The sequence below is a fragment of the Hemibagrus wyckioides genome, linkage group LG03, assembly GCF_019097595.1.
Source record: "Hemibagrus wyckioides isolate EC202008001 linkage group LG03, SWU_Hwy_1.0, whole genome shotgun sequence".
Taxonomy (NCBI): Eukaryota; Metazoa; Chordata; class Actinopteri; order Siluriformes; family Bagridae; genus Hemibagrus; species Hemibagrus wyckioides.
The window spans coordinates 1522896-1550113 of NC_080712.1; the positions used below are offsets into that span (position 1 = coordinate 1522896).

The 27218-nt window shown below is 40.5% G+C and overlaps 1 protein-coding gene across 2 annotated transcripts; it reads right to left on the reverse strand.

Moving 5' to 3' along the window:
- LOC131346416 (putative C-type lectin domain family 20 member A) lies at positions 1–26608 on the reverse strand. Of its 2 annotated transcripts, XM_058379830.1 has the most exons (6): positions 26502–26608; positions 22069–22115; positions 4573–4944; positions 1324–1659; positions 1121–1212; positions 1–929 (listed from the first exon to the last, which is right to left on the reverse strand). In XM_058379830.1, the coding sequence occupies exons 2-6, from the start codon at positions 22100–22102 to the stop codon at positions 789–791; spliced, it is 975 nt and encodes a 324-aa protein (XP_058235813.1). In that variant the 5' UTR covers positions 22103–22115; positions 26502–26608; the 3' UTR covers positions 1–788. The 2 variants fall into 2 exon arrangements, with proteins under 2 accessions (XP_058235813.1, XP_058235820.1); XM_058379837.1 differs by lacking the exon at positions 22069–22115 and having other exon boundaries at positions 26502–26576.
- Between the last annotated feature and the right edge of the window lie 610 nt (positions 26609–27218).

A 27218-nucleotide genomic window follows, 5' to 3' on the forward strand; every position in this document is an offset into this window, starting at 1 on the left:
ACAGAATCTTTAAACATAGTCAAGAGTTAAAATGCTTAGAAAAACTTGACAAGTGAATCTGATCAATTCTTCATCTCTGTTGCCAGTCACAATGCAATCAAAATGCACTAAAGTAGTAAAGTCTATCAGAGTTTATGTATCCTTTTAAAGACAGACAGACTAAAGCTAAATAAATATTCTAATCATATAGAGGACTATTTGTGACAACAGAGCAATTACACAGAAGCTTCCCGTTACACATTATGTATTCTATTTAAAGTCATTTATGTGATTAATTTAATAATTAATATTAAAGCCTTTAAGCTCAAACTAAAACCCCAAATCCAAACAAATCAACTGTAAAAGCCAGAATAGTTAAACTTCAGGAAATTTGCTAATTTTACAGCAAGCAAACCAAGTTAAGCCTTTCTATTGGTTACATACTGCACTACATAAAGTGTAGAAGGCTTTTATATTATATATTTTGTACATATGCAAAGAGATTACTGTTAATATAAAGCAATGGAATAACCTGAAAATTTGTTTTTCTTACTATTGAATGAAAGACCTCAATAAATTAAAACATTACTTGAAATGTCAGCATGGCTGTTAGTTTGGTGAACTGGCTCATCTGCTGATGAACAGCTGTTACCAGATCCAGTATTTTGGATTTCATCTAAAGAACCATTCCAACACCATCCTCAGTGAAATTGTTAACTCTGGGTCTGTTAAAGTATTACTTAAGAACACACTCTGTGTCCTCAAACTAAAAGTGATTAATGCTCTACAAAATATACACTATTTGAGATTTAGGGTCCACTCGTGTCCCTGGCGTTAGTCACTGCAGTAATATTTTCCTCCTCCTTGTGAAACACCACTCCATCTGGTTGCTTTCTCCACTTCACAGTGATGTTCTCATTCATTCCATAATCCTTCAGTTTCTGCTTGAGCTGAAGAACAGAACATGACTTTAGTTACTGAATCATACAGGATAGAGAATCTCTTGTGAGATTTGTAAAAATGCTACATGAGATGTATTATGATTACACTACAGTCTGTTCATGTCACAGTTTGATGAAGGCTCGAGGTCTGGCTGCAGTAATGAGGAGGTGACTGTACAATGAGTGAAGATGAAACCCACCTTCTCCTCGATGGCTGCCATCATTGCAGGATCATTCACATCCTGACTGGACTTGACCTTCATTTTTATGGTCTGCTGTTTTTTTGGATATGCTGGAGGCAGAAATGCAGATGCACATAAAAACAAATGTACAAAATTAACACTCCATTCAAAAATCAACTTAAATTAGTCTAAATATGAGACTGAATTTAATTTCAACTCACAGTAACAGAAGAATGGCAGTATGGTTGAGCACTGTTCTACATTAGCCCGAGCACCATTTAAATAGACACAACTTTTATTCTTTGAGTAATCATCAGCAGATCCAGACGACCACTTAATGACAGACACATCAGTGGTCTGGTCTGTCCATTTCCAGGGGTCTCTCCTGAGACCAATCCAAGTCCAATTCCAACCGTACATAATCCCTACAATTGAGTTTTCTATTGAGTTTCTCGCACTGGCCAGGTCTGTGTGATACTGCCTACAGTAGCTCTGAGCATCATACCAAGTCATACGCTGTGTGATTAAAACATACCTCTCAGTGGCATTGTCCCTGTCTTTAAAAAAAACACATGATTAGAATGTACTCAGGTGAATATTCTTGTGAATAGTCACTATAAAGTTATATCATGATGCATTATTATTATGAAAATCAGCAAATTAAACATATTAACATTGAGTTTCTCAGTAATAATCAAAGGTGGGAGCAGAGCAAATATGCATTATGCTCAAGGTAGATATTTTTGAAACCTGAATGTAATATTTTAAATTACGTAATTAAACTACAATATATTTACAATATACAATAATTTATTTGTATAGTGCTTTTAACAATAGACATTGTTTTAAAGCAGCTTTACAGAAGTAAAAAAAAAAACAACAACACAGAGAATAAAAATTATAATGTTTAAAATTAAGTTACTATTTATCTCTGTTTATCCCTAAAGAGAAGCCTGAGGCGATGGTGGTGAGGAAAAACTCCCTGAGATGATATAAGGAAGAAACCTTAGGAAGAACCAGGATCAGAAGGGAACCTCATCCTCATTTGGGTGACACTGGACAGTAAATGATGTAAATGTAAATAATGTCCTTTCTACAATTGTTTATATTCAAGTGGAATTGTGCAGCCAAGATCTCCTGAGGAACTAATAGGTCAGTGTAGTTTCAGAGTTCATTATAGGCTTAACACTAATTTCTTCCTGCTGAAGTTTTCAAATGTTCACTGATGAACACCTGAGCACAAATCTGACTGATGCAACAGCAGTTCAAAGATAGTTACTGTGGGTCACAGGCTGCCATGCAGATCTATCCACAGCAGCAGTGAGCACCACCAAGCGACAAGACCTCAACCATGGGTAAAGCATCAGGAAGGTTAAGGTAGGTCTGGAAAGGAGCGTTTAAACTGGAAACTCAAAACACTGGGAGCTCAGGAGTGAGACATATAGATCAACAGAGAGAGAGAGAGAGAGAGAGAGAGAGAAAATGGGTGAAAAAGAGAGAGAAAAAATGGAGAGAGAAAAAAAATATTAGGTATGTTTGTGATTATGTGATGTTTAAAGACAATGTAGATTATGTGTAAAGTGCAGGCATGGACTCCGGTAAGACTAGCTATGACAGCATAACTAAAAGTTAAAGAGCCAGAAGGTCACAGGCATGAAGGCTTCCTGGGGCATAAAGAATCCAACCAGACACTTGTGAGAGTGGCAAGGTTTATAAAAATTCCAGTTCACCAAACACTCTATGCCCATGATTTTCTAGATCTGCTTCCTTACCTTAAAAAAACTATACACATAGATCATCCTTTAAATCTCTGTGTTTACTTTTTATTGGGTCAAACAATAAATCATTATCATAGTCCTTAACATAGGTCAAAACACAGCAGGGTTTATCAATCCAAAGGTAATCAATAACCATGAACCAAGAAACAAGGCTCAAAAAAGCATGGTATATTTGATTAAAGACTTTAAACAATAAAACACAAGAGCTTAAATAGACAAATGGATCAAGGGAAGAGCTGAGTTGAGAGAGATAATGACATGGATGACATGAGACAAAATTTACTAGGAAAAAATAATTTGTTATGCTGACGATACTCAGTTATATATCTCATCAAAACCAGATGAAATATCTAAATTGTCTAGGTTAACTGAGTGTGTTAAAGACATAAAAGATTGAATGATCTGTAATTTTCTATTATTAAATTGTGATATGACAGAGATATCACAATTTAACCTGCATTTAGAAGGATGTACTGTTACTACTAGCATTGAAAGACCTGGCTGTTATATTAGACAGGAACAGCCTTGTGCCACCTTAGAAATATTGCCAAGCTAAAATATCTCATCTGTATCTGATGGAGAAAAGCTAGTTCGTGCCTTCATGACCTCCAAACTGGACTATTGTAATGTATTACAACAGTCACATGTAATGTATTAAATGCAGGTTGTCCTGCATCTTAAACAAACTACAGCTAGTCGAAAATGCAGCCGCATTTTAATTCACACTGTCAATGCTGATAATAATTAGTAATCACACCCTCTGGCATCACCCAAATGAAGATGGGTTCCCTTTTTAGTCTGGTTTCTCTGAAGGCTTTTTCCTCATACCATCTCGGGAGTGTTTCCTTGCCACAGTCACCCCAGGCTTGCAAATAAATATAAATTAAAAAGATATTAAAATATAAGTCTAATATTAAATTTTGAACTTTTTGTAGTTCTTATTTTCTGTAAAGCTGAAAGACAATGTCCATTAAATGCAAATGATCCAATGACTGTAAACAAAGATAACAGAAGAGCTAAAGCTAAACCTGCATCGACCATCGCTCCCAAGTATCTTTGTTGCAAATGTTCAGTCATTGGTGAACAAAGTAGATGAACTACGGCTAAGGAATTGAACGTCAAGAGTTTTATGGAAACATGGCTTAAAGACATGTGTTGCAGTGTTTTCTAAGCAGGTAGAACGACAGTGGATTTTATTAAGTGCAAGGGTAGAGGCTCTACTGAAACTGAAAGTTGTTGTTCTGAGTGTTTGATTAAGTGCACATCCTTCAATTTTCCAAGAGGATTCTTAGTCATTGTTGTGACTGCAGCATACACCACTCTAGATGCTAATTCTTAGTTAAATCTAACAGCAGCAGACTTTCCCCTATCTACATTAATAGGACCAAAGTAGAGCATGTCTCCAGCTTTAAGTTCCTAGGTGTCCACTTCTCTGGGGATCTTTCCTAATACTTGTATTATTAGTATTATTATTATAATATATAGTTGTATATAGATGCCCTAATTACTATCTGTACATACACAGTGTACATATACTGTATTTACACATCGTATGTAAATGTTCAAAATATATAAACAGATTTAACTTTCAGATGTACTTGAATTTAAATTGAAAAGTGACATAAAAAAGATTATGAAAGGTAGTATTCCAGAAATAGCTTACTGCATATATAATATAATTTTGTTACTCACCATCAAAACATACATAAGGGAATTTCCAGAGACATGGTACATCATACCAAGAATAATGAGATATAATGATGCACAACTCATTTCCGTAGTTGTTGTTAGGTTCCCCATTTGCCCAGGATGTAAAACTTCCCATCAGCTCATTTTGGAAGGTCCAGTACCAGCTATTGATGTTTGTGTACAGTCCAGTCCAAGCACTGGAATTGAATTGTTGTGTCTGTGCTACACTCTGAAGATTGACCATGTCTTCAGTACTTTTGATGATAGCCAGGTCAGTGTATGTGGCTCGGCAGTAAGCCTGAGCATCGCTCCATGTTTTCTTCTGTTGGATCAGACTGTATGTACGAGAGAGAGACAGCGCGAAGGAAAAGACTCCTGTGGAGGAGGTTTGTAAAGTTTAGCTTGTGTATTTCTTTCCTTTGTATTATATTATTTTTTATTACATATTTCCTTATACTGTATAATCCCATGGGGTTTCTTTTCATTTTCTGTACTTAAAATAAATAACTATGCAAGTACATTAATGGGAAAAAAGAAAGTACACCCTTCTTAAATTCTAGTTTTGTTTTTGTCACAATGTGGTCCTCACAACCTTTTAGAATTATACAAATAACTTTAAGTGACAACATAAAACACAACAGATTTCAATATGTAGTCCCAGATTTCAGTAAGCAGATTAGTTAATCAATATACAATTGCATTCCACTGGAAATGGTAGAAAAATCTATCAGTGGCTTATAGGCAAACTGCAGGGGATCCAGTGTGCTGTTTCCTATGCACCAGCACCTTTTTCTTTCCTTTTTTCTTTCTAATAATAATTGGCAGTGTAGTGATCCCTTGTGTTCAAAGTGGGGATTACAAGTCACGTGTTTAAGTGCTTATACGAAGAAGTAGAGGAGGGAGGAGAGTGCGTAGACAGAGAGAGAAGAGGAAAGGTAAGAGTGTAGGACTGAGAATAGGAACTCTGAATGTTGGTACTATGACAGGGAAAGGTAGAGAGCTGGCTGATATGATGGAGAGAAGGAAGGTGGATATACTGTGTGTACAGGAGACCAGGGGGAAGGGGAGCAAGGCTCGTAGTATAGGAGCAGGATTCAAGCTGTTTTATTATGGGGTGGATAGTAAGAGAAATATGGTAGGTGAGTTTGTGAGGAATGTTCTGGAGGTGATGAGAGTGTCAGTCAGGGTGATGAGTCTGAAGTTAGAGGTTGAAGGGGTGATGTTGAATGTTGTTAGTGGTTATGCCCCACAGGTGGGTGGTGAGTTAGAGGAGAAAGAGAGATTCTGGGGTGAATTAGATGAGGTGATAGAGAGTATTCCCACGGGGGAGAGAGTGGTGATAGGAGCAGATTTTAATGGACATGTTGGTGAGGGGAACACAGGTGATGAGGAGGTGATGGGCAAGTTTGGAGTTAAGGAAAGGAACCTTGAAGGACAGATGGTAGTGGACTTTGCTAAGAGGATGGACATGGCTGTGGTTAACACTTATTTTCAGAAGAGGGAGGAGCATAGAGTGAATTACAAGAGTGGAGGTAGGAGCACACAGGTAGACTACATCCTATGTAGAAGAGGCAATCTGAAAGAGATTAGTGACTGTAAAGTGGTAGTGGGAGAGAGTGTAGCCAGACAGCATAGGATGGTGGTGTGTAGGATGACTTTGATGGTCTGTAAGCAGAGGTCAAAGATAGAGATGGAGAAGAAAACCCAGTGGTGGAAGCTGAAAAAGGAGGAATGTTGTGAGGAATTTAGACAGAAGTTGAGGCAGGCTCTGGGTGGTCAGGTAGTGCTGCCAGATGACTGAGAAACTACAGCAGAAGTGATCAGGGAGACAGGAAGAAAGGTGCTGGGTGTGTCATCTGGAAGCAGGAAAGAACTCTTTAAGGAGACTTGGTGGTGGAATGAGGAAGTTCAGGATTGTATTCAGAGGAAGAGGTTAGCCAAGAAGAAGTGGGACATGGACAGGACTGAAGAGAATAGACAGGAATACAAGGAGTTACAGCACAGAGTGAAGAGGGAGGTGTCTAAGGCCAAGCAGAAGGCGTATGATGAGTTGTACACTAGGTTAGACACTAGGGATGGAGAGAAGGACTTGTACAGGTTAGCTAGGCAGAGGGATGGAGATGGGAAGGATGTGCAGCAAGTTAGAGTTATTAAGGATAGAGATGGAAAGGTGCTCACAAGTGAGGAGAGTGTACAGAGGAGATGGAAGGAGAACTTTGAAGAGCTGATGAATGAGGAATATGAGAGGAAAAAAAGAGTAGAAGGGGTGAACTCTGTGGAACAGGAAGTAGATGAGATTAGAAAGGATGAAGTCAGGAAGGCTTTGAAGAGGATGAAAAGTGGAAAGACAGTTGGTCCTGATGACATCCCGGTGGAGGTCTGGAAGTGTCTAGGAGAGGCGGCAGTGGAATTTTTAACTAGTCTGTTTAACAGGGTTTTAGAGAGTGAGAAGATGCCTGAGGAATGGAGAAGAAGTGTATTAGTGCCGATCTTAAGAATAAGGGTGATGTGTAGAGTTGCAGCAACTATAGGGGGATAAAGTTGATGAGCCATACAATGAAGCTCTGGGAAAGAGTAGTGGAAGCTAGGTTAGTGGAAATCTGTAGAGCAGCAGTATGGCTTCATGCCCAGAAAGAGCACAACAGATGCAATTTTTGCTCTTTTGATATTTTTTTGATAGAGAAGTATAGGGACGGTCAGAGAGAGCTGCACTGTGTGTTTGTAGACTTGGAGAAAGCGTATGACAGGGTGCCAAGAGAAGAGCTGTGGTACTGTATGAGGAAGTCAGGAGTAGCAGAGAAATATCTCGGATCTCAGTGTGTCTGGCGGACATTTCATCTTGGATGACAGCTCATCAGCTGAAACTTAATCTCAGCAAAATTGAACTGCTGGTCATCCCAGGTGATTCCCAAGCCCAGAGTCTTGCAATATCTCTGAACAACTCAATGATCTCCCCTTCAGCCACTGCTCACAACCTTCGTGTAACCATGGACAACCAACTGTCCTTTTCCTCCCATGTTGCTAATGTGACACGCTCATGTTGGTTTCTTCTATACAACATTAGAAGGATTCAACCATTTCTATCCACACAGGCTACTCAAGTGCTTGTTCAGTCTCTGGTTATTTTGAGACTGGACTACTGCAACTCTTTACTGGCAAGTCTTCCTCTGAATGCAATTTGTCCACTGCAAATGATCCAAAATGCAGCTGCACGGCTTGTATTCAACCTGCCTAACTTCTCCCACTCCACCCCACTGCTGCGTTCCCTCCACTGGCTTCCGGTAGCTGCACGCATCAGATTCAAAGCACTGATGCTTGTCTACAAAGCCAAGAATGGACCAGCATCATCTTACCTCAAAGATCTTATTACTCCTCACACTGCACCTTGCTCCCTCTGATCCACTAGCACTGCCCGACTGGTCCCACCATCTCTCAGGGCAAAAGGTAGGTATTCATCTAGACTCTTCTCTGTTCTGGCACCAAGGTGGTGGAATGAACTTCCCCTAGATGTCCGTACAGCAGAGTCTCTGACTGTCTTCAAACAACGTCTTAAGACCTACCTTTTCCTGAGGCACTTAAACTAGCGCTTATCTTTCCCTGTTTATGTATTTTTATATGTTTAAAAAAACAAACAAAAAAAAACATCCAATTTTAGGCTAATGGTATCCTAAGTCTGTAACCTATTAAACCAGTGTTAATGTTTTCAATGATAGTGACTTAAAGCACTTTTGTATGTTGCTCTGGATAAGAGCGTCTGCCAAATGCCAGAAATGTAAATGTAAATGTAAGAGTGGTGCAGGACATGTATGAGAGGAGCAGGACAGTGATGAAGTGTGCTGTAGGGCAGACAGAGGAGTTCAGAGTGGAGGTGGGACTGAATCAGGCTCTGAGACCCTTTCTGTTTGCTATGGTGATGGACCAGTTGTCAGAGGAGGTCAGACAGGAGTCTCCTTGGACAATGATGTTTGCAGACAACATTGTGATCTGTAGTGAGAGCAGGGAGCAGGTGGAGGAAAACCTGGAGAGGTGGAGGTTTGCTCTGGAGCGAAGAGGAATGAAAGTCAGTGGTAGTAAGACTGAGTACATGTGTGTGAATGACAGGGAGGGAAGTGGAACAGTAAGATTACAGGGTGAAGAGGTGAAGAAGGTACAGGAGTTTAAGTTCTTGGGGTCAACAGTCCAGAGTAATGGAGAATGTGGGAAAGAGGTAAAGAAGCGAGTGCAGGCAGGTTGGAATGGGTGGAGAAAGGTGTCGGGAGTTCTGTGTGATAGAAAAATATCAGTGAGAATCAAGGGGAAGGTGTACAGGACAGTAGTGAGACCATCCATGCTGTATGTTTTAGAGACAGTGTCACTGAGGAAGAGACAGGAGTCAGAGCTGGAGGTAGCAGAGCTGAAGATGTTGAGGTTCTCTTTGGGAGTGACACGGTTGGACAGGATTAGGAACGAGTACATCAGAGGGACGGCTCATGTTGGACGTTCGGGGGACAAAGTTAGGGAGGCCAGGTTAAGATGGTTTGGACATGTTCAGAGGAGGGACAGTGAGTATATTGGTAGGAGAATGTTGGACATGGAGCTGCCAGGAAGGAGGCAAAGAGGAAGGCCAAAGAGGAGGAATATGGATGTAATAAATATATATAAATAAATAAATAAGCTAGTGGGTGCAAGTGTTGAGGATGCAGAAGATAGCGATAGGTGGCGAGAGATGATTCACTGTGGTGACCCCTGAAGGGAAAAGCCTGAAGAAGAAGAATGTATATATTCCTTGTTGTTATATTTTACATGTCAGATAGTAAATTTATTATTCAACCTCCTATATATAACTGAAGCTTACTGTACACTATGTGAAGAGTCCTTGTTTATTTTATGTAAATGTGTTAATCATTATTATACACTCAGCACTTCGTATTAATATCTTTAATGCGTTATCTTACTGTTGAATCAAGCAAGGTGTTTGATATAAGGGCAGAACAGTAAAACGAAAAGCTCTTCAGTGACCAACTTTTAGCTTTGCAGTCCACGACGGGGAGCAAGCCAGCTCACAAGGTGTTTATTGTGTTTATTACATCTGCTGCTATATTTATATTTATGTTTATTTCTGTTTGCACTACCTCAACCACTGCTGCTGTATTTTTGCACAATACATGTTGTCAGGCTGCTGTATATATGTTACAATCATATGTTATTAGTTATATGTTTTTTTTTCTACAGTTTCTCAAAGTTGTACATCATTTCATTTTATTTCATTTAATTTACATTCCATTGCACATGTTCTTTTTCTTTTTCCGGTGCTAAGTGTCCTGTGTTTTTGTGGGGGTTTTTTGTACTTATTGTTTTTGCACTGTCTTGTCGTTGCTCTGTTTGCACCTAGCTGCACACTTTGCACTTTATGTGGCTAAGACAAACTTCTGTCCTAGCTCTGTGTTGTTTTTTGTGTTTGAACTTTTTGTTGTATGTTTATGTAGCACCAGGTCCTGGAGAAATATTTTATTTCACTATGTACTGCACCAGCTATATGTGGTTGAAATGACAATAAAGCTTCTTGAATCTTGATCTTTCTATAATCTCTAAATCCAGCTCAAATTCAGGATCACAGAGGCAAGGCTTAAACGCATCATGTTCATCGACCGTGATCACAGCTGCCGCAATGGCTAGGGTAGAGGCTGAAGCAGCCAAAGCAGAGATAGCATTTGCTATGAAAGTGAACTGAAAATACAACAAGCACAGCTTGAAGCATCACTAGAGACTTTAAGACTGGAAAAGAGCTGCAGCCATACAAGCGAAGGTGGAGGCCTTAGAAACAGCTGCAGAGCTAGAAAGTAGAGGGAATTTAAGCTTAATAAAGCTACCTATAGAGAACACAGTAGAACGCACACAGGCTTACTTATCAGGACAGGCCGATAATGTTGAGAATTCACAATTGCCAGTGTTGGATGTGCTGTTTTATGATAATGAATGCGCAAACGTTTCAGAAGTGCAGCAAACACGATCTACTGAATACTGAAGCAGAAGTCTCAACATGAATCACATGCCGAACCACCCAAGTCTCAGCTTGTTGATGCAGAGAGTGTGCAATACCCTATCATTTCATGGTCTACAGTTTACACACCCGACTCAGCATGACACATATTCCTGGGCTCTTCGAGATTGTCACCCACAGTCAGCAGCATCACTAGGCAATGAAAAAGGATTGTAGGTGGGTGCCACTCGAAGAAGGGAGCAATAACCAGGGAGGATTTTTTTTTGCCACATCTCTAGCACCTTCTCCCATTGAAGGCTCATGGTTGAAGAGAAGATCCCAAATAGCTGGTTGCTGCATTTAGTACCCTGGGGCTGATTCCATCAGGCCCTGCAGCTTTCCCAAATTTCAGCTCTTCACCTGGGTCATTGTGAAAGATAGGTGGGGGAGTGGAAGTTGTGAATCCCTTGAAGATGGTTGAGGTAGAGGTGTGGGTTCTCTGAGGAAGACTGTGGGATGAGAGGTAGTGAACACATTCATTATTTTTTTCTAAACCACCCACTGATTTATTTTGAAGCCTGTGACCAGTTTAATGTCAGCTCTTTTGCGTTGCATTCGATAAGGCCTGCCCTCCAGCTTCTTTCTATAAGTTTCTTTGTTCTCCTTCAGTCTCAGCTTCAACTCATTCTGCTCCCTCCTTATCTTTTTTTTTTAATTGACTTTAAATATGACATATATTTTCCAGAACAGAGGTCCAAAGGAAAACAATTGTATGGTATACTAATTATAAATAAATATTTCTGATGCACAAAACAAAGGGATTCCAAACAGATCACAGTGATAAATACAAAAATACTACAACAACAAGATAATATTTAGGTAAATAAATTTGTGAGTAACAAAGGTATAATGCAGTGTAAAATCCAGCATAAATAAGTTTTCACATTCCTAAGTGGTCTAATACAGGCTTCCATATTTTCCAAAATATATCTAGCTTATCACTGTTAATAAATCGTAACTTCTCAATATGAATAATACCCGCTAACTCAGTCAGCAACACATCAAATGTTGGAACAGTGTCAAGTTTCCACCTCTGAAGAATCAATTTCTTTGCAAGAACCATAAATAAAGAAATGCCCTGTCTTTCATATGTACTAAGGTACAGAAATCAACCCAAAAATGGCAATGATTGGATCTGGAATAATATCTTTTTTGTACACTTTTGAAAGCAGATTGAAAATATCAGTCCAGTACTTGTGAAGGTTACAACATGTCCAAATGAATGTAGAAGTGTACCCTCCACAACCTTACATTTATTGCATATCGGTGACACTTCAGGAAAAATCTTGTGAAATTTAGTTTTGCAAATATATACTCTATGTAGAGATTTGAATTGGATTAAGTTGTGTCTAGTATTAATTGAACAATCATATATGTTCTGTAGGCATTCCTCCCACTGCGCATCCTCAATCGTGAAGCCTAACTCCTCCTCCCATGATTTCCTGATTGTAGTTGTGTCACTATCTACCACATCAGTTAATACATTATAGAAATATGACACTGCTTTTGAGTTCCCAGCTTTAAATTGGTTTATTTCCTCTAATTTTTCATGCTTTTTTAATTGTTCAAAATTAGGAAAATATTTTCAGACATGAAAATCAGACATGTCTCTGATTTGCAGATATCTAAAAAAGTGAGAGTTATAACAACTTGGATTGGAGCTCTTTGAAAGACAAGAAAGGCCCATTCATATAAAGTGAGCTGACACAGCTTATTCCCTTCTGTTTCCAAAGTGAAAAAACCTTATCATTAAGAGCGGGAATGAAGGAATGATTCTTACATATGGGGCTATCAAGATATACATTAGGTGCTGTAATATATATTTTAACTTGTTTCCAAATTTTTAAATACTGGCCTATAACAAAATGATCATTATAGACAAGCTTACTAACCTTTCCTGGACTGTTGCATAGTGCCTGCAATGAAGAGCTAGAGCAAAGGGCTTGTTCACTTCTAAGCCATTCAGGTTGTTCACATATTCCTTCTGATGGATCATCCTTCCACCAAGAGAATATATTCAAATGTGCTGCCCAATAATAGGCTCTAAAGAAAGGTAACCAAAATCCTCCCCTCTCCCTACGTTTAAAGAAGTGTTGTTTTTTAATTTTTGCTGTTGTATAATTCCATAAAAACTGAAAAATTATTTTGTCTAAATGTTTAAAATAGGATTGTGGTATACATGAAGGGATAGACTGAAATAAATGGAGAAATCTTGGTAAGCTCACCATCATTACTGCATTAATTTTACCTACCATTGAAATGTTCTCCGATAGTCTATATTGTTTTTCAATTGATCAATCTTCTTTTGCCAATTGACTCTTAAAGGTCTTTTGGGTTTTTAGTTATTATGATACCATTATAGGTAAAAATTTTCTGCTCTCTTGAATGGGGTGGGTCTTATATATTACTTACAAGTGTTGGGCCCAATAGTCATCAGCCACTTTTTTCCCAGTTAACAGTAAAGCCTGTTATATTCCCGAATCTTGTAATTGAAGTGAGGAGATGTGGAATAGATTTACAAGGATTTTTTATAAACAGAAGTATATCGTCTGTGTAAAGTGAAATGTGTTGTGGGAGGCCACCTATCGTGATAGGTTGGATATCTGTCTGTTGCCGAATATGTGCAGCCTAGGGCTCTATAGTGACTGCGAAAAGGAAGGGGGACAGCGGGCAGCCTTGTCTTGTTCCTCTACAAATTGAAAAAGGAGCTGATAGATTATGGTTAGTCACTATTAAGGCTTTTGGACAGGAGTATATTATTTTTATCCACTCTCTAAACACGTGGCCAAAACCAAATTTCTTCAGGACTGACATCATGTATCCCCACTGTACTTGGTCAAATGCCCTCTGCACATCCAATGAAATAATTGCAGATTCTTCTTTATGGTTCAAATATAAAACGTTGCACAGGTGATGTAGATTAAAGTACATGTGTCTGCCTGGCATAAAGCCTGTCTGATCTGGATGTATAATATCACAGATATGCTTCTTCAAACTATTCGCAAGGATTTTCCCAATTATTTTGGTCTCAGTGGGTAATAAAGACGAGACGGTGCAGTTCCCAAATCAGGCAGTGATGCAGCTGCTCAGGATGCTCTCAATGGTCCCTCTGTAGAACAAAGTCAGGATGGGGGGAGGGAGATGGGCTTTCCTCAGCCTTCTCAGGAAATAGTGCCAGATGAACACCAAGGACTTTGAGGATCCGTCAATGAACAGCGGAGAATGGTCACTCTGTGCTCTCCTGAAGTCAACAACCATCTCTTTAGTCTTGTCAACATTCAGAGACAGGTTGTTGGCTCTACACCAGGCTGTTAGCCACTGCGCCTCCTCTCTGTACGCTGACTTGTCGTTCTTGCTGATGAGACCCACCACGGTCGTGTCATCGGCGAACTTAATGATATGGTTGGAGCTGTGCATTGCTGCACAGTCGTGAGTCAGCAAAGTGAACAGCAGTGGACTGAGCACACAGCCCTGAGGAGTTCCAGTGCTAAGTGTGGTGGTGCTTGAGATGCTGTTACTGATCCGGACTAAATGGGGTCTCCCAATCAGGAAATCCAGGATCTAGTTGCAGAGAGAGGGGTTCAGGCCCAGCAGGCTCGGCTTCTCAATCAGCTGCTGAGGGATGATTGTGTTGAATGGTGAACTGAAATCTATGAACAGCATTCGAACGTAGGAGTCCTTACAGTCCAGGTGTGTGAGGGCAAGATGGAGGGTTGTGGTGATGGCGTCATCCGTGGAGCAGTTAGGACGATACGCAAACTGCATGGGTCCAGTGAGGGTGGTAGCTGTGTCTTGATGTGCCTCATGACAAACCTCTAGAAGCATTTCATCACGACTGGTTTGAGTGCGATGGGACGATAATCATTGAGGCAAGAAACCGTAGACTTCTTAGGCACAGGGACGATGGTCATGTCTTGAGGCACATTGGGATGATGGAGCTGCTCAGCGAGATGTTGAAGATGTCAGTGAAGACATCTGCTAGCTGCTCTGCACACTCCCTGAGCAGGAATGTTGTCTGGTCCAGCAGTCTTCTGTGAGTTAACTCTGCATAGAGTTCTCTTCACATCAGCCATGGTGAGACAGAGCACCTGGTCATTTGGAGGAGGTATGGTCTTCCTCGCTGTTGTGTTGTTCTGTGGCTCAAACCAAGCATAGAGGTCATTCAGCGCATCTGGGAGAGAGGCGTCACTGTCACAGGCAGGTGAAGTTGTCCTGTAGTTGGTGATCTCCTGCCTCATGCGCCGGGAGTCTCTGCTGTCCTGGAAGTGGTCGTGGATTCTCTGGGCGTGTGCACGCTTCGCCTCTCTGATGGCTCGAGACTGTTTGGCCCTCAATGTTTTTAAGGCTGCCCTGTCCCCTGCTCTGAAGGCGGAGTCTCTTGACCTCAGGAGAGCACGCACTTTTGCAGTCATCCACGGCTTCTGGTTGGAGTGTGTGGTGATGGTCTTGGAGACAGTCACGTCATCGATGCACTTCCTGATGCACTTCCTATTGCCGGTCACTGATGCTGTGTACTCCTCCAAGTCGATAGAGTCACCGTTGGTTGCAGCCTCCCTAAACATGTCCCAGTCAGTGCACTCAAAACAGACTTGAAGAGCAGAGATGGCTCCTGCTGGCCAGGTTTTAACCTGTTTCAGAACCGGTTTAGAGCGGTCTGACGAGTGGTCTGTATGCTGGAATCAACATAACAGAGATGTGGTTTGAGTAGCCAAGGTGGGGGCGGGGCTCCACACGATATGCGCCAGGAATGTTTGTGTAAACAACATCCAGCGTGTTCGCCCCTCTCGTAGCAAAGTCCACATACTGATGGAATTTAGGGAGCACTGTCCTGAGATTTGCATGATTGAAATCTCCGGCAATGATGAACAGTCCATCAGGGTGAGCATTCTGCAGCTCGCTAATAGCTCCGTAGAGGTGGAATGTGGGTGGAATGTACACTCCGACAGTCAATGCGGTAGTGAATTCTTGAGGCAAATAAAAAAGTCTGCATCTTACAGTCACAAACTCCACTAGCAATGAGCAGTAGGTAGAAACAAGCACAAAGTCCTTACACCATTCCATGTTGATGTAATGGTGGCGTCCGGAACTCTGACACTGAGCCACGTCTCTGTAAAAACAAAGACGCAGCAGTCTCTGAACTCACACCGTGTAGTTTGCTGGAGCCGGATGTAGTCCAATTTATTGTCCAGTGAGCAGACGATGGAGGATGAAGGGGAGTGCCGGCCGGCTAGGGTTTGTTGTTAGCCTAGCACGGACACCCGCCCATTTTCCGCGCTTCTGCTTCCTCAAACACCGCTTGCGACGTCCTCTCTCCCGGCCACTGGCATCAGGCAACGCAGAGGACTGAAGGCCTGGTCTTTGCAGCAAGCCGAGGTTGCGAAGTTTGCACAGTACATCATCATGCAAGTTAGTAACTGCATGATTTCTGAGCTGTAGTATCATCTGGCGGTTGTATACATGAACACCACTGTCTTTGGTGTCCATGCACCTTGAAATTCGGGCTAAAACAAAAAGAAAGTACCATTTTGGTTCCGGAGTGGCCGCTCTGTGCTACTGCCGCGCCGCCATCTTGGGTCATGACTGTACATGTACATAGATGCTGGAAAGCGGCCTGTTTCCTGTGACTGTCCTGTGAATATCTAAACATGTACCAAAAGCGGCAAAATAACCTCCCTAAATCTTTTGTAAAATTCGATGCTAAACCCATCAGGTCCAGGGGCCTTGTTAGAAGACACTTTAATAGCATTTTCCACCTCTTCAATGCTTATTTCTGCATCTAGTGCCTTTAAAGCCTCTTCACTTAATTTTGGCAAGTGTAGTCCTTCCATAAAACTATCAATATTTTCCTGGTCAGACTTCTCTGTGGAAGTATAAACCTCTGCATAAAACTTTGCAAAATTTAGATTATTTCCTTTGGATCCGTTATTATTTTCCCCTCTTTGTTCTTAATTTGATATATATAGTGCTAGCAGCTTCATGTTGTCTTAATTGCTGTGCCAGAAGGTTCTGGGGTTTATCTCCTAATTCATAGTATCTTTGTTTAACCTTATATAATAATTTTAGTATGCTGCTAGATAATAGAGAATTATACTTACTTTAATGCAATAATTTCTTTCAGTAAAACAGAATTTGTGTTATTTTTGTGTAAACTTTCTAATATGGTAAGAGTACTTTTGTAATGTCCTATGCAGGGCTCGAACCCGGACGCCCATGGTGTGCATGCATACGCCAGCAAGCGGTGGAATGAGACCCATTCGCAGCACTGCTTTTATTACATTTAAGACACAACATAGGGAAACAAACGTAACACAAGACATGGCGTGGTTAACGAAACAAAACGAGAATAAAACCTAGATCTTAACTTGGGCATGGAACTTAACAAACAAAACCCAGACAGAAACCACGGTACAGGTAACAATCATGGACAAGGACACAAACACAAGGATCCCTATTTATAGGTATGGACATTAGGGCTTATGGGATACAGGTGACACAATCAGGATTAGAACAATGGGAAGGGCGTAACACAAAAGACACACAAAGAAGCAGGCTTCCAAGGTTCACTTGCCAGCGCCCTCTCTGGGCCTGCCAGGGAACTGTCCAGCTGTTCCTGACAACTTTCTATTTCAGTCATTCTCATCTTAACTTTTTTCCTTTGAGCTATCTCAAATGCTATAATTTCCCCTCTAACTACAGCCTTCAATGCCTCCCATAAATTTGAATCATGCACATCACTGTTTTCATTAATTTCTATAAATTCCTCAATCTTTTTTTTCCAAATTTTTATTAAATTCTTCATCTTTCAAGAGTGCGTTATTTAACTTCCATATAAATTCTCCTCTTAAATGATCTAATCTAAGGTCAACTGACTGGTGAGCATGATCTGATATTATAATGTTGTGATATTGTGACTTGCATGCATTTGGTACTAGATTTGAATCTAACAGAAAGAAGTCAATGCAGGAATATGACTTATGCACATGAGAGTAAAAGAAGAAAAGAAAAGAAAAAAAAGAAAGAAAAATCTCTATCTGAGGAATTAAGAACTCTCCATATATCTACAATGTTTAGGGACTGCATATACTGCTTTAACATTGCATTAGATTTAGATGTGGCGCTGGCAATCTGACTCGGTTGTCCATCAAGCACATTGTCCAGCACACAGTTGAAATCACCTCCAACAATTATATTTGACTCAGAAATACTAGGGATTAGTTTAAATACTTTTTGAAAAAAGAGGGGATCATCATAATTTGGTGCATACATATTAACTAAAGTTATTTGCTTCGAGTTTATAGAGCCCAACACAATAATATATCTGCCGTTTATATCAGAGATAGTCTTATGATGAACGGATGGTACATTCTTACGGATCAGGATAGCCACGCCCCTGGCTTTAGTAGAGAATGTAGACTGATGCACTTGTGCCATCCAATTAGACTTTAATCTATTCTCGCTTCCCTTCTTCAGATGTGTTTCTTGAATAAAACCTATATCTGCTTTTAAGGTTTTGAGGTGTGAAATACCACGCTTCACAGGGCTATTAATTCCCCAAACATTCCAACTGATAAGCCTAATATTGCCCAGTCTATCACTGTGATCTTTACCATAAGTATCCGGTGATTTTTATGTAATTTCAAATAAAAAAAGAAAAAAAATTTATGAGAACATACCATAACCGTAACCGGAATATTTGGAACTTTCTTTAGAACTTGTAGACTAAAACGCAACCAACAGAACACCCACACAATTTTCTCTCCCTCCCAACCTATGCTTCCAGAAAGGGAGCTATAAAACCTAGCTCCACTCCCCTCCATTCACGAAGACGAACCTTACTGGCGACTGTATACTGTAGCCACCTACACTCCTCCACAACAATTCCATACACTGTCTGTTTTAAGGATACATAGTCTTTAACGATCATGTCCATATTCTGAACCTTAGTTTCCTATCTGTGCAAAGTCTGAAAGTTGAGCAAATCACCTCTCATACAGATGCATTATTACTTCCACTATGATCACCTTGCTCTTCCCTTGTAGATTTCCAGTTTGGGACTTTGGTCATCAGAAACTTTTCAGCATTGGAGGGTATTTCAAAAGTTTTACTTTCCTCTCCTACCGTCACGATGAATTTCGCCAGGAATTTGAAGCCGCATCTTATGTTTATTTCCTTGCATTTATTCCTTACGTCATTAAAGTTCTGTCGCTCCTTCATTGTTCCCGACATCAAGTCTGGATAGATCTGCACACTGTCACCTTTAAAACAGAGAGGAGCCTTCTGCCTTGCTAGGCGCAGCACAAGTTCTTTCAAATGGAGGTGGTGCAGTCTAGCAATAATAGCTCGTGGTCTATTGCCGGTGGCAGGCGTACAAACCGGAAGCCCCCTCCCTCCTTATCTTATCCTTGTCATTCTACCCAAAAGCCTGCTTTTTATTCAGTAGTTTCTCCAGATATGTGGTGATCCAGGGATTGCTGACCCAGGGATTGTTATTATGAAAACAACACACCCTCCTGACTGTCATGTAGAAGTTGATAGATAAGTTGATAGATTTCCCCCAAAGGGAAATTCACAATGTGAAATTCATGATGTAGTCCATGATCCAGTCTGTAATGTTGTTAATGTCTTTCCCAGCAGGTTCACAGCAGTTCTTATTCTGTAGTCTCAAAAAGAGACACACTAAGAGGCAATTCACTGCAAGGATAATAAGAAGCAATACACAATAACAAAAGGCTATAGAGGCTGTAGAGGAGGTAACAATAAATTGACAAGTTGTATGAAGTGCCAAGTATTGGTAAAGTGATTTGTGTAAGGTGTGGTATTAAAGTATCTATGTTTATCAGTATAGTACAGTCTTTTGTGTGTTTATAATAGTCCAGTTAGTAAAGTGCGGAGTGTGGTTGAGCTGCTCATCATCCTGTTTGGCCTGTTGGACGTGGTTATGGATAACACTTTTTGATTAATCTAAAGGAATGAGGTTAGAAATTGTTCTTGACCCCAGTTGACCCCTATTTTCATATTTTATTTTTTTATTATATTATATTCTTATTTACACCTATATTTTCATATTTTATTTTATTTTATTTATCTATATTTTCTATTTTTATACTTTTAAGATAATCTAGTTTTATTTTTTTCTTTATTTTTATGGATCTCTTTCTTAATACTTTTTAAATATGTTTACATACCGGACAGTCGTGAAAAAACATTTCACTGCATGTTGTACTGTGTATGTAAATGTATGTGACAAATAAAAATTGAATTTGAATTGAATTTGAGTTGTTCTGTCTGCAATGCTCTGGTACCGCTGGCCAGACTTCATGAGAGGATTGTGGATTGGATCACTGATGATGACCCAGTTATAAACTCTTTTGATACAAATGTCCTGCAGTAAAGGGATATCTGACCCTGTGCTTTTCTGAACCCACATTTTCACTCTCTGTAGTGCCTTCCTGTCATGTGAAGTGCTGTTGCCAAACCACACATATTATACAGTAGGTTAACATGTTTTCTACATTACATCTGTAATTGTTGTGGAGTATTCATGGTGACATGCCATACTTTCTCAGTCTCCTACCATTTCCTTAGCTGGGTTGATGTTTAGTGTAAGATTGTTAGCCTCATACCATGTAACCAATTCTGACACCTCAATCCAGTAAGCCAATGACAGTAGTGTCGTCTGCAAATTTTTTGACAGTGTTGTTGGGCCAGGCCGCAACACAGTAATGTGAGAAACGGGCGTACAGCATAGGGCCGACGTCGAGTGCATGTTTTCATGATAAAGGTGCTGAAAGTGTGTTTTATGACAGAATGACTTTTAGAGATCCCACAGATCATCCTGTCTTGCAGTCCTACCACATACCCACTGCCCTTTTGGCTTTCAAAAGGGCAGTTATGTGAAGTGAAGTTATGTCCTCACATGGGTTCTCTTACAACTGCTATGCTGATGACACTCAACTTATCTTCTTCGTCCCTTTATCAGATACCAAGGCTTCAGCTCGGATCTCGGTGTGTCTGGCAGACATATTATCTGCTGGCTCATCAGCCTAAACTCAATCCCAGCAAAACTGATCTGCTGGCCATCCCAGTTGATTCATCCCCAGGTCAGGATCTTGCAATATCCCTACACAACTCTCTGATCTTCCCTTCGGCCACTGCTCAGAACCTTGGGGGAACCATGGACAATCAACTTTCCTTTTCTTCACATATTGCTAATGTGACATGCTCATGTTGGTTTCTTCTGTACAACATCAGAAGGATTATCCACACAGGCTACTCGGGTGCTTGTTCAGTCTCTGGCCATTCTGGTAGACACTGGACTACTGCAGCTCTATACTGGCAGGTCTACCTCTGAATGCAATTTGTTCTCTGTAATTGATCCAAAATGCAGCTGTGTGACTTGTTTTCAACCTGCATAAGTTCTCCCACACTACCTCACTGCTGCGCTCCTCCACTGGCTTCCGGTAACTGCCTCAGATTCAAAACACTGACACTTGCCTACAAAGCCAAGAATGGACCAGCTCCCTCTGACGTCAAAGCTCTTATTACTCCTCAGACTGCTACTCACTCCCTCAGATCTACTTGCACTGCTCGACTGGTCCACCATCTCCAAGATTAAGAGGTAGGTATACATCTAGACTCTTCTCTGTATTAGCACTGAGGTGGTGGAATGAACTTCCCCTAGCTACTGAGTGTCTTCAAATGACAGGTAAAGACCTCTTCCTGAAATAACTTAAACTATCGCTTCTTTTTTCCCTTATGTTTATGTTAAAAAAAAAACTCCCTACAGAGTTTTAGGCTGATCTGATGGTGTCCTTAGTCTGTGACCTAGTGAACCTTTGTTGATGTGTTCTTTTTAAGGCACTTTTGTACTTTGCTCTAGATAAGGGCATCTGCCAAATGCCATAAATGTAAATTCAAGATTCAAGATTCAAGAAGCTTTTATTGTCATTTCAATCACATATATCTGACGCAGGAGATGAAAATGAAACTACGTTTCTCCAGAACCTGGTGCTACATAAACATACAACATAAAGATCAAACACAAAAAAACAAAAACACAGAGCTAGGACAGAAGTTTGTCTTAGACACATAAAGTGCAAAGTGTGCAACTAGGTGCAAACAGACACCTTGCTGGAGTATTAGCACTTCCGGGTCACTGTGTCTCTTCCAACGCTCTATTGTACATCGTGAAATAGTCAGTTTTGCTACCATACCAAGCCGTTTGTCATTGCTTATTGTGTTTTCTTTCTGTGTTTGCTCCAGTGTTCTTTTTTCCCCAGTTTCTGCCTCCTGTATTTTATGATTTTGGATTTGTTTGCCTCATGGTTTGGTTACTGGATTTGATTTATTGCCTGTCTTTAGGTTTGTCTTTACCTTGCGTTTTGGATGCAACACATACTGTGTCTTTAAATTTAATCTTTACATGCACTTGGCTGATATTACACACACACACACACACAATATGTGAGATTTTTTCTCACCTGTGAAAAACAGGAGCACAAACAGATGATGCATCACTGATATGTAGCTGGAAATAAAAAAAACATAACATCTAACTGACAGACTGATATCTGTTAACACTGATTAATTAATTAAAGTAATCACTTTACTACACAAGAAAACACAAAAAAGTGAGTGTTCACAGAGAGTGACTGTGTGATGGTAAAACAAAGACAAAAAACCAAAATACATTTTTAAATGCACGTACACAAAGTCACAAAATGACGTGCTTCAGCTACTTCAATTCTTGTAGTGTTACACTCCAATGAGCCCCAACTTTCTCCAAAGAATGTGACACTCATACTCCAACAACTAAGTTCCCTTTTGAGGGAACTCAATGCTGCATCATGACTGACGCTGTGGGAATGCTTTATTGAGGAAGTCGTGTCTGAAGCTCTGTGTTCACACTTGCCAATTTAAAGGCTCAGATAGGACATGTGACGAAGGGAATATGCAATAATAAGTCCATATAAGGGCATCTACGTCACATTACTCTTACCACCTTGCAGTTCTGCTCCACCCTGTACTTTCTGTTATATAATAATATTTTAACTGTGTAATATAATTATAATGTACATATTGTCCGCTTCATAGATTACACCTATTTTTTATCTATCTATCTATTTATATACATTTATATATACTATATTTATATATACTATATACTATCTGTATGAACACTGGATATCTGTTACTGTTGTACATACATTGTACATAATGCACACATTTTTGCACAATTTATAATTACACCTGACACTTTATCTGCTGTAAATACAACTTGCACATACTCCTCTATGCACATTCTGACATAGCCTTATTTATTGATGTACATATTTCTATTACTAGTACATATATCTATTACTCCAGCTTCTTTGTCTTCAGGAAGCACTCTGTGTATGTGTGTCGATTGTTTGTCCTGTCTGTCTAGACTAGGGAAAAAAGAAGATATTTAAAAGACTAGGAGAAAAAAAGAGATATGGCAAGCAAGAATTTTAAGAGGTGTGTGCATCCCCATTTTATCACAGAGGATGACGCACACAATCTTTGCATTGTTTGTATTGGAGAAGAACATGCCTGGCCTGTCCCTGCACATCATGGTGGTCTTGCAGTCCTGACCAGGCTGACCTGCTGAAACACCTCAACTGTGGTGAGGGATTTAACACTGAGTCAGTCTCTGGTCTATGCTGAGCCACAGATCTCGCGCTCCGTGCCATTAAGCAGATGGCCTGCACCATAGGCCATTCTATGGCTGCATTAGTTGCCACGGAGAGGCATCTGTGGCTTAACTTAACAGGGATTAAGGACAGCGATAAGTCCTTTATCCAGGACGCCCCACTTTTTATTTTCAAAGGACACCTTGGAAGCTCCTTTTGAGCCCATGGAGTCTGCTATGAAGAAGATGGCTCTTCTCTTAGCCTTGGCCTCCCTTAGAAGTCACCCCCACCTGCCCCTGGTATGTCCAAGGCTATCCTGCACCCCAGGGCGGGATATGTCCCCAAGGTGCCCAGGATGGCCAGTCGTCCGGTAATCTTGCAGGCCTTCTGTCCTCTGCCCCATGAGTCGGAGGAACAGGAGAGGTTGCTTTGCCTGGTAAGGGCCCTGAGAACTTGAGCTTGTGGCATAAGTCTTTCTCCCTATTCATCTGCTTTGGGATCCTGAAAAAGGGCAGTTTGGTCTCCAAGCAGCGCTTTGTACACTAGGTAGTAGAGGCCCTTACCCAGGCCTTTGAGGTGCATAGTATTGCTTCATATCTTGGTGTTAGAGCTCACTCTAGGGGTATTGTCTTGTCCAGTGCCTTGGCTAGGGGTGTTCCCCTCCAGGAAATTTGTGCTGTGGCAGGCTGGTCCTCTCCACACACCTTTGCAGGTACTATAACCTGGACCTGGACCCCACTCCAGGGTCCCAGGTCCTTCAGGGCTAATTGATGTTCTGTTCCTGGATTGCTTATGCTTTCTCACGGCCCCTGTGACAGACATCAATTGGTGTGTGGCGGCATGGGTATTGACATTCCCATAGCATCAGTCATGATGCAGCATTGAGTTCCCTCGAAAGGGAACTACACCAGGTTACGAATCTTCTGATACACTGGTACAAATCAATGGGCATATTGTATAATGTCCAAAGGAGCCACCACAAAAAAAAACACCTTTCAGTTGGATGTACCTGCATAAAGTGCAAAGTCCAATTCTCGAACGAATTGTTTATAATCAGCTGTCTGACTATCTCTTGCAGAATAACCTCCATGATCCCAACCAGTCTGGCTTCAAAGCAGCACATTCTACAGAGACTGCCCTTTTGGCAGTCACTGAGAAACTACATACTGCTAGATCAGCCAAGCTGTCATCGGTCCTCATCCTCCTTGACCTTACTGCAGCATTGACACGGTTAACCACAAGACTCCCTTGTCCACCCTCAGGAGTCTTGGAATTTGTGGAACAGCATGGGAATGGTTTGCTTCCTACCTGGATGGTCGCTCATATCAGGTAACATGGAAGGGATTGACATCTGCCCCACGCAGACTCTCTACTGGTGTCCCACAAGGCTCAGTACTTGGTCCTCTCCTTTTCTCTCTCTACACCCACACTCTTGGCAAAGTTATATCCTCACACGGCTTTTCATACCACTGCTATGCTGATGACACCCAACTTATCTTCTACTTCCCTCCCTCAGATACCACAGCTTCTACCCGAATCTCAGTGTGTCTGGCAGACATTTCATCCTGGATGACAGCTCATCAGCTGAAACTTAATCCCAAAACTGAACTGCTGGTCATCCCAGGTGATTCATCCCCAGACAAGGATTTTGCATTGTCTCTGGACAACTCAATGATCTCCCCTTCAGCCACTGCTTGCAACCTTGGGGTAACCATGGACAATCAACTGTCCTTTTCCTCCCATGTTGCCAATGTGACACACTCATGTCGGTTTCTTCTGTACAACATCAGAAGGATCCGACCATTTCCATCCACACAGGCTACTCAAGTGCTTGTTCAGTCTCTGGTTATTTCGAGACTGAACTACTGCAACTCTTTATTGGCAGGTCTTCCTCTGAATGCAATTTGTCCACTGCAAATGATCCAAAATGCTGTAATCTATTGAACCAGTGTTAATGTTTTCAATGATAGTGACTTAAAGCACTTTTGTATGTCGCTCTGGATAAGAGCGTCTGCCAAACGCCAGAAATGTAAATGTAAATGTATAGTGCTTAAGGGAGTGTAGAACAAAGCTGGACACCAGTTTCAGCACAGAATTCTCTACCTCACCAGACATCAGTTTGACTGGCAAGTGATAGGAAAGGATGTGAAGGAGTATGTGCAACATTGCAGAACATGTGTTGTCAGAAAATTGCCTGAGTCAGGAGTTCTGCTTGAATATTAAAATGTCAAGAAAACTTGAGCTACTTTGTGTGGATTAATGGTCTGTTGAAGACTCATCAAACAAGTCTTTGGGTGTACTGGTCATAACAGACTATTTTACCAGGCTAGCACAGGATTAATTTTTTCCTAACAATCTGCATATTTTGCAAATTGACCATGGGACAATTTCATCTGCATCTATGGCTTTCCAAAGTGAGTGCATTTTCAACAGTCCAATTTCTGACCCACCTGGTCTGGTCAAGTTATGGGGTGTCCCATGTGACATCTTACCACCTGATGGGTAATGCTAACATTAAGAGAGTCAGTCTCACTCTGGACAACATGATTTGTGCCTTAACACCAAATTTGAAGCACAGATGGGCACAAATATTTACATCTCTGACAATTCTCTTTACAATTCATGAGATTTTTCCATTTTAGTTGATGTTTGGTATTACTCTTATATTGCCTGTTGACATGATGTCTGATACTCCACATGAAAAACTGTGCACAATCACAGCTGCATTATGATATCATCAACATGTGAAATTTGCTCTATTTCTGGTTTGACATTCTGAACAGAGGTCACTGGAGTGACACAACCTCTCATACAGCTCCAACAATGGAACTAGTTATGCATGGAAAGCAGTGTTAACAGTTGTCCATGAAGAAGGATAAGACCTTATAGATATAGATATATAAGGTCTAGATTTGCTCCACACATTAAATGGGAGCTTAACACAAAGTACCAATATTTAATGAGAGCCCAAATCAAATGGTTAAAAAGAAAACTACCGGATGTTCACATGCTTTAATAGAAGGTGAAATTAAGTCCATTGCTAAAAGTGCAACACAAATAAAATTTGATTGAATTAAGTATTGTTACTGTATATTTAACAATGAAGTACTGGCAAGTAAAGTTGCCAGGGGTTTTGTTTTTTACTATGAACATACTATCAAAATAACCACATAAAAAATCATCACAAACTAGACAACATCTCCCCTTATTAACTGTCAGGAAATAACTAAAGTATCAGAGTAGAATATTGAATAAAATACCTAAAATTTGAGGGAGGTAGATGATCAGTCTTGTAGCATGAACACACCTCACTGTCCTTCTGAGAGCTTCTTGTAGTACCTTATAGACTGAGCAGGCTGTTTGTGTTCCATCAGGCTAGATCTCTTATGCAAACTATTTACCATTTACCTACCCTAAACAGGATTACTGACACTCAAAGTGGATGGAAATCGCTATCGATCCCACCCAAGTAGATGGAAAGCTTACTGGGGGCCTGCAACTAGTTTGCATTTCTTATAAAATTAGAGGGCAGAATTTGGTTTACTTTATACAGACAAATAGATGTCTGGGAAATAGTTCATTAACTGTTTAATGGCACGCTTGAGGCCATGGCTGCTGACCACCTTCCAGAGTTCATAGGGAAGTGCACGGATGAAACAGTCCTCTTCTGTCACTTGACTCGCCAAGTCAGCCTCAGATAAACCTTTTACAATGCTTTGTAGAAATCATAGAACTGAACCAAGAACAGAGGAAATAGAGCAGTATATCTGTTCACATTTATCATCTCAATCATACTGAATAATAAATAAACACTTTTGTAAGAATGTTTTCAGACACACTTTTTGGAAATTCCTGCATTTTCTGAAAACATTTCTGAAATGTAAAAATGGAGTAATGTTATTGTTACATAATGTTACTTAAGAAATGTTCCTGTACAGGTATCCAAATACATTCAGATACAGTTTGGTAAAATTTCC

Bases quoted from the DNA above. Each gene is read 5' to 3' on its own strand.
- LOC131346416 (XM_058379830.1), bottom strand. From the start codon at position 22,102: ATGCATCATCTGTTTGTGCTCCTGTTTTTCACAG. The intron at 4,945-22,068 runs GTGAGAAAAAAT...CCTCCTCCACAG, and splicing joins TGTGCTCCTGTTTTTCACAG to GAGTCTTTTCCTTCGCGCTG. The intron at 1,213-1,323 runs GTGAGTTGAAAT...TTCTGCCTCCAG, and splicing joins ACTGCCATTCTTCTGTTACT to CATATCCAAAAAAACAGCAG.